The sequence below is a fragment of the Neoarius graeffei genome, chromosome 10 (genome assembly GCF_027579695.1).
Source record: "Neoarius graeffei isolate fNeoGra1 chromosome 10, fNeoGra1.pri, whole genome shotgun sequence".
NCBI lineage: Eukaryota > Metazoa > Chordata > Actinopteri > Siluriformes > Ariidae > Neoarius > Neoarius graeffei.
In genome coordinates this window covers 63,706,921-63,721,462 of record NC_083578.1, presented here as the reverse complement: position 1 = coordinate 63,721,462, position 14,542 = coordinate 63,706,921, and the positions used below count along the sequence as shown (strand labels likewise).

Sequence of the window (14,542 nt, the reverse complement as noted above, 5' to 3'; positions counted from 1 at the left end):
TCTGGTGATCAGGTGAGTTAAGTTGAAACCAGTTGGCTGAGGCACTGAAATTTCATGACATGGTCATGACATTTAGCCATACTTACAACCTAAAGTTCAAAAGGACAAATCGTATTGCATGCCAGCAAGCTGTATATGGTCTGGGGTCCTCTGGGCTCTCTCCAGTTCCTTTAATATGGTTTACCCAACAGTGGTGCCACCACCATCATCTCATCTCATTATCTCTAGCTGCTTTATCCTGTTCTACAGGGTCGCAGGCAAGCTGAAGCCTATCCCAGCTGACTACAGGCGAAAGGCGGGGGACCGTCTTGAATGTGAGTGTGAATGGTTGTCTGTGTCTACACAGACAACCATTCACACTCACATTCACACCTACGGTCAATTTAAAGTCACCAGTTAGCCTAACTTGCATGTCTTTGGGGGAAACCAGAGCACCTGGAGGAAACCCACGCGGACACAGGGAGAACATGCAAACTCTGCACAGAAAGGCCCTCGCCAGCCATGGGGCTCGAACCCGGACCTTCTTGCTGTGAGGCGACAGTGCTAACCACTACACCACTGTGCTGCCCACCACCGTCATATAAAGAAAATATTCTTGAGTAAACACAAAAACACCAAGCCAATAAATAATGTTCAAATGTAGATTTCCAGTAGAACTTGAGTTTTAATAGAAATTTTCTGAAACTTCTTGTTCTATAGGGCACAATTCAGTCTCTTATAGAACTATGCTGAAATCCTATAGAACACCAGAGTTCTATAGAAAGTCCTATAGAGTTCCATAGGGCCCCCCTTATCAAACTGAAAACGTTTTGTCAAAAACAATTGGTGGTATTTTAATCACGTCAGCTTATGAGGACCTTATTTGTTCTGTCAGTGGAAATGGAACAGAAAGCTCTGTAGGTAAACAGACAAGTATTACTGGACACATAAGGGGTAATGTACAGTGAGTTTTCCTTATTGAGAAATAAACCACGACGCGAAACACCAACTCGCTGTACATTATCCCGTTTGTTAGTAGTATTAATTACTAAAGAAGTCAATAATTTGACACAAAATATTGATTTAAAAATTATTTTATTGCTTCCGCAAAAAGAAATAGTCCCTTTGATTCTACAATTGGAACTGTGTCCACCGCAATGTAAACTGTAGCTCTCTTAAGATTAGCCTCGGCTAATTAGCGTTATAATTCACCTTAAACTGGATATTAATGTTAATATTACAAAAATCTTGCTGGAGTTTTCTGGAGTAACTTTTATTTTTTTATTTATTTTTGTCAAAAGGTGTCGCGAATGTGCTAAAGTTGTTAATTTGATTACTAAAACAACTAGATTTACCGGACTTCTTTCTGTGGATTGATTTGATTGGACAAACTCCTCCAGAGTTTACGAGCAGAACTACGCCCATAGCAACCGTCTCCGGTCCGCTTTTCAGAAATAACAGACTTTTTTTCGCAGTGCGGTTTCCATCAAATCCTGCGCTCTGATTGGCTGGCGAGCGAGTCCGTATCCTACGATACGGACCCCAGTTATAGACCTCTGGCGACTCGCTCGTTTACAACAACAAACATAGCAGCTTTTTTTTGTCAACATTTATCTTTAAAAAAATAGATTTATTTATAAGATTATCAAAAATCTTATACATTTTTGCCAGCATTTCTCAGGAGAATAGCATTAATTTTACAGCATGGATAGCGATAATGACAGTGTTCACAGCAAAAGCGAGTTTTACTACCCTGAGGAAGAAGAAATAAAAGAAAACATTTCAGGAGAAAGCTAAAAACCTCTAATAGTAGAGCAGGTTAAGCAAACCATCGTGCACTTTGTGATATAAGCATGAAATTTGGCATGATTGTTGCTTATAGGTCACTTTTTCAGACAAAAGTGCTAGCCACGAAAAAAATTCAATATGGCGGCCATTTTTCAAGATGGCCACCAGACGCATCCTCGTTTCATGTTTTTGTTAAGAAAACACAGAGCAAATTGTTATATAAACATGAAATTTGGCAATAATGTTCTGTGTAGGTCATGTTATCAGTTAAAAGTGCTAGCCCTCCAGAAAATTCAATATGGCGGCCATTTTTCAAGATGGCCGCCAGACGCGTACCCATTTTGTGGCTTTGTTAAAAAGCCACAGTGCATATTGTCATATGAACCTGAAATTTGGCAATAATGTTCTGTGTAGGTAATGTTTTCAGTTGAAAGTGATAACAGACCAAAACATTCAATATGGCAGCCATTTTTCAAGATGGCTGCCAGACGCACATCCCCGTTGTGTGGTTGTGCTCATGTGTGCCCCTAAAATGGACTGCTATTGCCGGGATGGCAATGAGCTCTCATTGCTTACAAAATATCCCAAATGGCTTGCGAACCACACAGCCTCTGGCAGTCAAGTGTCCACCCTAGCCTTCCAGAGCCGGCAGGGGTGATTTTGCAGATAGACGTGGTGCGAAAGGCGGGTATCTGGCGCCTCAAAACCAGTTGCTCTTGGCAGAAGAAACTGAGTAATGGCACTAACTGGAAGGGGATGAGGAGGACGAGTAATGGCACTTACTGGAACAGGACTATGAGGACGCCAAGTAATGGCACATCTTCTGGCAGTTCATAGGGCGTAAAAAGAGAGTGTATGTCGCTCACTACCAGGGCAAACTGGTGACAGACACTGCTGTGAAACTCAGCATGGGGTTCAATGTCAGCTAAACATTGAGTTAGTATCCCAAATGCAAGTGCTCGAAGGCTGGAATAAGGTGTACTCCACTGTGCAGTTGCCCTTGTGAGATTTTTAAGCAAGGAACAGTGACTGAACTTTGGGCCTAGCCATGCTGGCGATGGCAAAGTAATCCAAATTCAAATGGTCTACCAAACTTCACTTTGGACAGTGGTACATATCCATTCATAAATCAGAGCTGGCAAACCATTTTTTGGTAGGGGGTATTGTCTACCTAAAACTGTGTAATTGGGTGCTGGGGGAGGGGGGTAGCAGTTCAGGAATAAAAGATAGATCTCAGCAATGGATATTTTTGTCGATGTCATAGATTTGACCAAGTTATTTTTCACTGTTGAGCATTAGCACTATTTTCGTTCATTTGTTTTTCTCTGAAAGGCCTATGAGCATGCTGGAAAATCATGTGACCAATTCATTTGGGACTATTTGATGGAAGGATCAATCAGCAAGAAACAACTCTTGGAGCTTAGGAAAGATATGGGAATTTTCCCAAAAAAGCATTGGAATGTAAGGGTTTCACAAGATTATCCACTGTGAAAAATAGGTTTTTCATCATGCCAGATTGGCTAATTGTGCAATCATTCTGTTTTTCTGCATGTAATTCAGTATTATAATGGCAATAAATCAAAAATGTTTCATTGAATTCATCTTTTGTACTTTGACACCAGAGCAAGACCACTAACGGGGGATTTTTTGGCGACCATCTTGAAAAAATGGCCGCCATATTGAATTTTTTGGGGGGCTAGCACTTTTAGCTGATAACATGACCTACACAGAACATTATTGCCAAATTTCATGTTCATATCATAATTTGCACTGTGTTTTTTTAGCAAAACCACAAAACAGGGACACGTCTGGCGGCCATCTTGAAAAAATGGCCGCCATATTGAATTTTTTCGTGGCTAGCACTTTTTTCTGAAAAAGTGACCTATCAGCAACAATCGTGCCAAGTTTCATGCTTATATCACAAAGTACACGATTTGGAGCAAAATCTGCCTTAACCTGCTCCACTATAACTGTTGCTAACGCCGAGCAAAAACATGGCTGAATCCTGAATAACTCCTATTTGTATAAATAGGGGACGACATAGGCGGCAAAATGTAGTTTTTTTTCCTGCCATGGAAGTGCACTTGTATACTGAGGAGGAAGCAATTTGCAAGACAGCCGTGAATGAGGATTCAAAATGGCGGCTGGGTTTGCCCTTTCAGATGCTCTCGTTTTCTGTTAGAATTTGGTAAATAAATAAATAAATAAATATTATTTACCAGCTTAAGGTCGGTCCGTATGGTGAAATATCGTGACCTCGGCCTTGAATACTGACCTCAAGACCTCGGTCACGGTATTTCACGATACCGATCTCCCAGCTGGTAAACATATATGTATAATTCTGTAATTGACCAGTCAGAATCTACTATTCAGTATTCGTGTAATATATTTAAATAAGGGTCATACAATAAATTCGTGTCATTTAAAGGAGACACTGTACGGAAAGTATGAACCGGAACGGGACGGTACATTACAATAACGTTATGTTTTCTAAATATTCAGGGATTTCATACTTAACATCTTGTACTTACACGTATCACTGTCATGTATTCTTTGATTATCCAGTATTATTATATCCCACCACATTGTATGTTAATACGATATTTTCAATCGAAATTGATCTAAAAGCCCGGAACTCCAATTATGGAATATACCTCGGCGTGACGTCACAAAGAACCATTCATATAGAAAGGCTTCACTGTAGTTGTTACCAGAAGATTCAGATTTGTATTTTATGTGCAATGAATGTAGAAGAAACCTTTATTATTCATCACATGCACACTTAAAGCATGTAAAATGTGGTTTCACACTGATTTGTGAAAACGTGGGTCATAAAACAGAAGCAAAGATAAAAAAAGATAAGAAATTGAAAATGTATACAATGTCAGCTGAAGAAACGAAAAGGTAGAGGTGGGGAAGAGGCAAGAAATTATAAAATAGATGAATAAATAGTTAAGTTATATGTTTTGACAATAAAACAACTAAACAGTATATTTTGTTTTTCTTCTAACTTTATCATACGTAACGGGACAGGTTCATCTATAAAGGCAGGATGACAATGGAATAGCATTTTATCTCATCTCATCTCATCTCATTATCTCTAGCCGCTTTATCCTTCTACAGGGTCGCAGGCAAGCTGGAGCCTATCCCAGCTGACTACGGGCGAAAGGCGGGGTACACCCTGGACAAGTCGCCAGGTCATCACAGGGCTGACACATAGACACAGACAACCATTCACACTCACACCTACGGTCAATTTAGAGTCACCAGTTAACCTAACCTGCATGTCTTTGGACTGTGGGGGAAACCGGAGCACCCGGAGGAAACCCACGCGGACACGGGGAGAACATGCAAACTCCGCACAGAAAGGCCCTTGCCGGCCCCGGGGCTCAAACCCAGGACCTTCTTGCTGTGAGGCGACAGCGCTAACCACTACACCACCGTGCCGCCATAGCATTATATATATATATATATATATATATATATGGGGCGGCACGGTGGTGTAGTGGTTAGCGCTGTCGCCTCACAGCAAGAAGGTCCTGGGTTCGAGCCCCGGGGCCGGCGAGGGCCTTTCTGTGTGGAGTTTGCATGTTCTCCCCGTGTCCGCGTGGGTTTCCTCCGGGTGCTCCGGTTTCCCCCACAGTCCAAAGACATGCAGGTTAGGTTAACTGGTGACTCTAAATTGACCGTAGGTGTGAATGTGAGTGTGAATGGTTGTCTGTGTCTATGTGTCAGCCCTGTGATGACCTGGCGACCTGTCCAGGGTGTACCCCGCCTTTCGCCCGTAGTCAGCTGGGATAGGCTCCAGCTTGCCTGCGACCCTGTAGAAGGATAAAGCGGCTAGAGATAATGAGATGAGATGAGATTACGTGACGGTTCTGGTTATGGGAGATACGCAGCATGTAGTACTTCGACTGTCCTGTAGGTGGCAACAATGTCCCGGTAATCCGGCTGGGGACCTATGAAGGAGAAGCACATGGGCCATGTGGAACAAGATGGCGTTATCATCTCGTTTGTTTTTGTGCAGTCGTTTTGCCCGAAGTGCAGGCGCTGTCCTACTCATTAATAAACAACCGACAGTTCTGAACACTTGCAGATGTTATGTTGCTGTTAGCTACCGAAATCGTGAGTACAATAAATGTTGCTTGTCATGATTTTGTAAATAAGTACACAGAGAGGTCACTAGTGAGCATTCCAGGAATGTGACCATAAACAATCACTTAGTAACTGTCATTTTTAATAAATCCTATTCGTCTTTAATTCTTTTCGTTTTCTTCTGCCGTCCACTTCACCAAAAGTTGTCCTTGTCTGGATTCGGCTGTTAATAATAAGCAGTGTTGAAATAGATAAAATCCGTACCTGTGACAGACAGCACATCAGATAGAACTAAAGAGGAGACTTGTCATCTCAAATGACAATGTAATTACTTAATGCTGAAGTTCAAGCAAAACGAGGCAGAACTCAGTGCTTTTGATCTTTGGCTCATGTATTGAGTAACAGTGCATTTTGCCTGGTGTCAACACTTATTTAAAACTGTACTACAAATTTACCACAGTGGTTTATTTGGTAAGGCCTGTGTGAGATTACTACAAACCTCAAAAATGATTAACATATTATAATAGCATGGTAAATCTGTTTTCTACTTCAGAGCTTTACTCTGCTGGACTGTCCATTGTGAAGCTGAAATTATCTGTCTGAACCCAGTTCTTTCTATCCATCTGTCAGAGTTGCAGTTCAAACTGGATGAGCGTACAGCCCACAGCAGTCTTGATCTCTTCAAGAAAGACACAGGTGTGATTTACCGGATGCTGGGCCTAGACCCAAGCCATGTCCAGGATTCTCCTCTGCGCTTTCGGGACTGGGCTGTTGTGTTTGCCGACAGCCATGTTGACTCTGGACATCACTACTGGGAAGTCACGGTGAAAAAGTCGCAGGAGTTTCGCATTGGCGTTGCAGAAGCGGCGATGTCTCGTGAAGAGTGCATTGGCACGAATTTGTCCTCGTGGGTCTTCTCCTATGTGCACAGTAAGTGGTATGCCATGACCACCAACAAGCAGGTGCCTGTGTCGCTGGTGGGGAAGCCAGATCGAGTGGGGTTGCTTGTAGACTTTGAGGCTGGCAAGCTCAGTTTAGTAGATCCCCAGACTGAAAAGGTGGTGCACTCGATAAAGACTTATTTCCCCTCACCGATCTGTCCAGCTTTTGCACTGTGGGATGGTGAAATACTCACACACTCTGGGTTGGAGGTGCCATCAGGGCTTAATTAGGGTTTACACATGCGTATTTCAACTTTTTTTTTTGATAAGCAGCAATAAACAAAGTCTGTGTCCCAAGTGAAAGCAGAACCTCGTGTCCCTGGAATATTCAGTTTACTTGGAGACTAAGCAGAGCGTTTAGCCAAATCTCCAAATCAACCTTGTTGGGATAAAAATACTGATGAACCATATGACGGACTGCATATAAACAAAACATTATTTGACACATTAATACATGTAACATGTATCAACATTTATATGCTGTTATATGATTGGTTCAACAAAACTCTTGCGTCTTCTACTGATTCCAAAAGATAAACATATGGCAATGTACATGCTATGTCTTTATTCATGTGATCTCTGTGTGCATTTTCATGATTTGTGTTCAATAAAAGAGACTGTATAGCAGTGACCTATCTTTATTAAATTTCATTTGCTCTAATTCAATATACATGTATTACATTAGACACGCAGTCTCATTGGTACTGTAATGAATACAAACTTGTGCTTTGTTTGCTCAGAATTAGATTTTTATTTTATGTTTGAGCATTCAGATGTTATAAAATAATTTATTTTCACGACACTGACTGTATATAATTGTATCTAGTACAAACAATACACAGCCCTTTACAATTCACCAAAGGAGTCAAAATGAAGTCAAACAGGAACTTCTCAACTGAGATTCTTCCTAATCAACATTCATAAGAGGGAATATATTTTTTAAAATATAAATACAACCTTGCTGCATTATTAAATATACACAAACATATGCACATGTATTTACAAATAAATGTACAACACCTGAGTGCTTTGAAAGTACAGTAGTTTACATACCATATCTCAAGAGTTGACATGAAAGTGTTACATTACAGATTAATGGCAAGTGTTTTACTGTAAATTATGAAAGGTTTTAGGATTAAAGCCAAAGAAATCCCCCAAAAGTAAACTCCTTTATACTGAGAGAGGGGCGGTACGGTGGTGTGGTGGTTAGCACTGTCGCCTCACAGCAAGAAGGTTCTGGGTTCGAGCCCAGTGGCTGACAAGGGCCTTTCTGTGTGGAGTTTGCATGTTCTCCCCGTGTCCGTGTGGGTTTCCTCCGGGTGCTCCGGTTTCCCCCGCAGTCCAAAGGCATGCAGGTTAGGCTAATTGGTGGCTCTAAATTGACCGTAGGTGTGAGTGTGAATGGTTGTTTGTCTCTGGGTCAGCCCTGCGACGACCTGGTGACTTGTCCAGGGTGTACCCCGCCTCTCATCCATAGTCAGCTGGGACAGGCTCCAGCTTGCTTGTGACCCTGTAGAATATCTTACTCACTCCAAGATTCAAATATTGTGCTCTGAGTGAAAATTACGCAAGAGAATCCAAGATTGTGATGTCACTTACACACCACATGACTTGCCGAGGCTGAGATCTAGTGAATACATTGCTTCTAAATTGTTGTAAATAACCCTGAAGATGCCCAAGTGTCACAAAGGGAAATCAATTTGTGTCATCCCCAATCCTATAAAGGATACTACAAGCCTCAATGCCAGGCAATACCTGATTTGCCCGACCAAGATGCTTGGGCAGAAATATTTTTGCGAGTTAGGCCCGTTCGGGCACACCTATGGTCGGCTTCTTTAAGCACAAAAAATTATTTTCGAGGGAATACATTACAAAAAACAAGATGTGTTAACCGGCATCCTCGCCTCCCCTGTGATCGCCATTTTGTTTTTTCTTCCTGATTTGTAATGACGATTCTGATTGACTTGCTTCAGGCGTGCATGCGCATTTGTGCTTTTCATCACTACGAGTGGTTGCTGGTGCCCTCTACATTTTCCTGGGTTGACTTCAGGACGTACACACACGTGTGTACAAAAAGCTAGTGGTAAGTACATTCAGTGAATGGAAAGACATGGTTTTGTATCTCAAATAGTAAAGCACACCCTCTACAGTAAATATATATCATTTACATAGTGAATTATCCCATAGATAAATCTATCTTACCCCATTTATCATTTGACATTGGCTCATCATGCATACTGAAAAAAGTGACTTTTTGGTGCAGTAAACTCAGAGTAACTGTCATAATTTCTACCTTGTATTTTTAAGATTCAGTAAGAACTAGAGTTTCTTAAGTAAAATTAAACATTTTATTAACGTAATATATGAATTATGGGGAAGAGTTTTACTTAGGTTTCCTCATACTATTTAAATGTTTAATAGTTGTATGTACATAAACCTCGAAATACTACATAAACTTTACTCTGAAAGTGTAGCGTTTTGAAACGCATGCACGACTCATGCGCACAGTACAACAGGACTGGCTCAGACTGGCTCTGCTCCGGACGTTACAGGATCTCAGAGCAAGGTGTAGCATGTACAACAGTCATTTCGCAGGTAAGTTCAGGGGCGTCACTAGGCCTTTTTTACTGGGGCACGTGCCCCAGTAAGAAAATGTTGAAAGATTTTTGTAACAAACTAGTTTCTTTGGCAGATCATTTATCTACTGTAAGTTGTAGGACAGAGTGTGTTTCAAACTTCTATCACCTCTTCTTTCTAACTAATTTTCTGATTGGTCTGGGAGATTCTCACTGTAAACATAGCGTGCGTGCGGCGTGCCGTGAGTCCATTTAGCCTACTGGAGAGATGAGTCTACTCTTTGGACGAGTCAGAGAACGGGCTCTGGATGAGTTAAGGTAGCGCGACGTTTTTGCAACAAAACTAAGCAAACCATATTCTAACAAACCCATTAAACTACATCAAATTAAACAATATTAAATTACTTTTCCAGATGGATATCAGACAATTCTTCTCACGAAGCAGAGACAGGGGCAGGGAAACAGTGACAGAGGAGGAGGAGGGTGAGAGAGGTAAGATTAAGGTTGTAGGCTATGTGCTAGTCAGTCATAACTAACCAGCTACGTTCGTGAATCGTGAGAGTTTAGGTGACACATTTAGCATCAGCATGCTAAAAAATATTAAAAGCCCAAATGCCAACAATACATTTTTTGGGGACTGGGATGTGTTTTCCGTCTCGTTGACCTATTCCTCGCATAACTTCATCCATGAGAGCATGAGAATTATCCACTTTGTATAGGTTGCATAGGTTTGCAGTGCCCCAGTAAAGCTTAATTCCTAGTGACGCCCCTGGGTAAGTTATTACCGTTCTGTTTTAAATTTGTGATAATATATAAGTCTGCATGTAGTTTGACGCAAGATATGTCACTGTTCATAAGTTAATTTAAAGTTAGCATAACGCCACATTGGTCCGTGCTAGCCTGGGGGGGGTGTTTCTGCAGTTTTTCCCTCTTTTATATATGGCACAGTCTATGGTTTTTCCTGATAAAAATAACTAAAGTTAGGATATTAAAAAAGCACCAACGTAATGGTACTACGACGTTTATCAACTGACGTCAACATAAGAACGTGTTTTTTTTTCTCTGGAAAACTTTTGGCGACAACAGTGAAGTAACGTTCCATTAGTGCAGGGCTTTTCAAAGTGTGGGGCATGCCTCCCCTAGGGGGCCCCAGAGTTCTTCAGGGGGGCGCAACGTGAGGAAAAATAAACCAGAATAAGTTACTGTTGCGGACATTTAGCGAACTTCAGCTAGCCTTTGCCAGAGACAAAATGGATCGATTTTTAGTACCTAAAGCTACAGTGAGTGAGGAGACAGAGTCTGGGCCAAGCAAAAAAAGAAGGAAGTATGACCACGATTATTTAAAGTTTGGATTTTCATGGACTGGATCTGAAGATGCTCCACTGCCACAGTGCGTTGTCTGCCAAGAGGTGCTAGCTAACGATGCTATGAGATGTTTTACACATTTTAAACAAGATGTTTTTAAAAAAAGCACAGATGTTTAAAATGTGTAAAAAAATGTTTTAAAAAAGCACAGATGTTTAAAATGTGTAAAAAAAAAGAGGTTTTAAAAAGCACAGATGTTTAAAATGTGTAAAAAAAAATGTTTTAAAAAGCACAGATGTTTAAAATGTGTAAAAAAAAAGAGGTTTTAAAAAAAGCACAGATGTTTAAAATGTGTAAAAAAGATGTTTTAAAAAGCACAGATGTTTAAAATGTGTAAAAAAAAAGAGGTTTTAAAAAAGCACAGATGTTTAAAATGTGTAAAAAAGATGTTTTAAAAAGCACAGATGTTTAAAATGTGTAAAAAAAGAGGTTTTAAAAAAGCACAGATGTTTAAAATGTGTAAAAAAGATGTTTTACAAAGCACAGATGTTTAAAATGTGTAAAAAAGAGGTTTTAAAAAAGCACAGATGTTTAAAATGTGTAAAAAAGATGTCTTAAAAAGCACAGATGTTTGAAATGTGTAAAAAAGAGGTTTTTAAAAAGCACAATGTTTAAAATGTGTAAAAGAAAAAATAAAAATGTGTACAACAACCATTTTTTTAAATACGAATGGAATATTAAGTATAGCAACAACAAAAATTGTAGGGGGGGGGGCGCTGTTGTTTATTTGCTCTCTGAGGGGGGGCTGACTCTCCCACACTTTGAAAACCCCTGGTTTAGAGCTCATAAAACATTATAGGTTGAAGCATCCACACACTGGTCAAGGCTGGTCACTACCCTGCTTGTACTCAGACTGTCCTTGTTTATTTAAAAGTTGGGGGGCAATTCATGCACATTTGTCTAGAAATCATACACAGACTCAACAGTCAGGGCAGATAGTTTCATTTTCGTGTCTTGTATGTAATTCATGTAGTTTTAACACAGAGAAGCAATATTTTGAACACCTCGGGACTCATCTGAAAAAGCACGAAACTGTTAATTGTGTTTTTAAAGATTGTGACTACAGTACAAATTCTGATGCAGTACAATATAATGCACTTTTACTATTAATGCCGTACTTGTAGATTATGTTTTTTTTTTCATTTAAATAGGGGTATACATAATCCTTACACCACTGCTCAAAGTTTAAGAGGCTGTTTTTGTCCTGACCCTCTCCCAGAAGTTGTTTTGAGCATGTTTGTGTGTGTTAAACATTCTTGAATATCTGAGTATTATATTTCTGTAATGAATGTTGAAACTCTGTTTCAGAGGGTTGTAAGTTTTTCACTGCATATTTGAAAAGCACTATATAGATCTATACTGCATGTACAAAAGTATTGGGACACCTGCACAATCTAATGCAATTATTTCCAGTACAACAGCTCTGCCAGCTTCTACTTTTGTTAAGCTTCTACATGCTCAGTTTTTATTTACATTGTCAGAAAGATGATAATTTGACTTTATGTTTATTACTGAAGTTGTGATGGATGGTGCTGGTCTACCGTTATAGTGCATTATATTGACAGTGTTCCTAATATTTTGCCCCAATAGTGTATATTGGATGCAGTGTATACTATGTAATACTGTCTGTTTGTTCTTTTTATGTCAGTCATGCCAATGTTAAATTTGTGGCTGCCCCATAAAGGATTGGGCAATTCAATCCACAATAGTAGTGGATTTACTTTGATGGTTCTTGTTTGTTAAACTGTTTAAAATGAAAAATAAACAGTTTAATTGCATTGTAATTTAGTTGTGTGATATGTGATAAAGATATATTAAATGCATAGAGTATTGGTTAAATTTATTTGGTAACATTTATCAAAAGAATAATGACAATGATTACCTAATTTTAATGAGTAATGTAACGTAATGCAACCAAGTAAATTAAAATGTCAAGCACAAGAAAATAATTAAAATCTACTAAATTACTTCATAACAGCAAATACTACAGATATATAAAATGTACTTAAAATTTTGAGTAAAATGATGTTCCTGCCTATGAAAAACAAGTAGACTTTACTTACTTTGTTTAAATAAATAGAACTGAAAACTTAGATGTAATTAAGTAAATGTTACTTAATATCTTCACAACTGTTATGTTTTATGGTAAGTAAAATTTACTTAATACTGGCAAGTGAGTGTTACTTGATATTGCAGCATTAAATTTTACTTAAATCATTTGTGTGCAAATACAGTATATTTTTTAAGTAAATCTTCTCATCTCATTATCTCTAGCCGCTTTATCCTTCTACAGGGTCGCAGGCAAGCTGGAGCCTATCCCAGCTGACTACGGGCGAAAGGCGGGGTACACCCTGGACAAGTCGCCAGGTCATCACAGGGCCGACACATAGACACAGACAACCATTCACACTCACATTCACACCTACGGTCAATTTAGAGTCACCAGTTAACCTAACCTGCATGTCTTTGGGGGAAACCGGAGCACCCGGAGGAAACCCACGCGGACATGGGGAGAACATGCAAACTCCACACAGAAAGGCCCTCGCCGGCCCTGGGGCTCGAACCCAGGACCTTCTTGCTGTGAGGCGACAGCGCTAACCACTACACCACCGTGCCGCCCCTAAGTAAATCTTATGAGTTATTTTTTTCAGTGAAGGGAGGGATGATGAGAAGGGAGGGAATGGGTGGATTAATGGATAGAAATTATTTTCATCATCATTATCATTTTTTTTCAGTGTTGAGATGTCAAAGCAGGGGTCAATATTCAATGATATGAAATCAAAATCCAAGCCACCTCAAGATGAACCTCCTCCAAAGTCATCTCCAAAACCAGGCCCTAGTAAGCAGGGTGCATTGACAGAAAAGTCAATAGCCTCAAAAAAAAATTACAAAGTGTGTTTTGTATCCTAAACTCTGTATAAAAAGACGTATTACGTACTAGTACTGTACATAAGTCTTACATATATTGATTTATGCTTGTCTTGTTCTTCTGTTGCAGAAATAAATGTTGTTTTTAAAAATAAATGTTTTTTGAGATAATTTGCCCTGTAGGGCAAAAGGTGTCAAAAGTTAATGTTGAGGCCTGTACTACTTTGAAAGAGCAAGCGGTGAAATGGCTGTGTGTCATTGCTTCCGGTATTACTGTAATCACTTACTTTGTTTCTTCCTCTCTGGGCTCATATTCTCGTTCAAACATATATGGTTGAATTGCTTTTTGTTCAGGCACATTTTCCATGTTTGCACAGCAAAACTACAAGAAAACTTCCAGAAAATTTCTGAGTTGATGACTCTGTGTCACTAAGGCAAATGGTGTAATAGTATGCAAGGTATGTCACAGGCAGATATCCAGTTTCAGTGCAAATGGCCACACCCAGGTCAGCCTATTTTTAGCAATATTGCAACTTTTAAATTGCATAAACTGTTGTTATAAACTTTTATTTTTAATTAAAACATGCAGGGGCCACATCAGGGCACTTTGCCATAATTGACAAATGGAATTTATTTTTGGGGTTTTGTTTGGCTTTGAACCTTGGTATTGGTAAATATATTGATAAATAATTACGGTCCCAAAGACGTCAGGTCCACTGTACTATTTACTCCCATCACACCTAAGTCATGTTATAATCATTTCCTGGTGTCATATTACCTTACTCAGGTTTGTTGACTGCTGGAATAGGGGAAAAGACTAAGGATTACACACAAGCCTTACAGATGCAGCCTAATACACATTAATAGCTGTGTCTGTCTGCATTTTTTAATCTATTTTGAGAACTCAGCCTGCGATTAAAAAGTACATCA

The 14,542-nt window shown here is 39.6% G+C and overlaps 1 protein-coding gene across 1 annotated transcript; it reads left to right on the top strand.

The window, feature by feature from the left end:
- Positions 1 to 5,738: 5,738 nt before the first annotated feature.
- Positions 5,739 to 7,434, top strand: spryd4 (SPRY domain containing 4). Its single transcript, XM_060930849.1, has 2 exons — positions 5,739 to 5,892; positions 6,493 to 7,434. The coding sequence occupies exons 1-2, from the start codon at positions 5,751 to 5,753 to the stop codon at positions 7,032 to 7,034; spliced, it is 684 nt and encodes a 227-aa protein (XP_060786832.1). The 5' UTR covers positions 5,739 to 5,750; the 3' UTR covers positions 7,035 to 7,434.
- Positions 7,435 to 14,542: the final 7,108 nt, after the last annotated feature.

Coding starts and splice junctions, on each gene's coding strand:
- spryd4 (XM_060930849.1), top strand. CDS start 5,751: ATGTGGAACAAGATGGCGTTATCATCTCGTTTGTTTTTGTGCAGTCGT. Junction 5,893..6,492: donor TGCTGTTAGCTACCGAAATC/GTGAGTACAATA, acceptor TCCATCTGTCAG/AGTTGCAGTTCAAACTGGAT.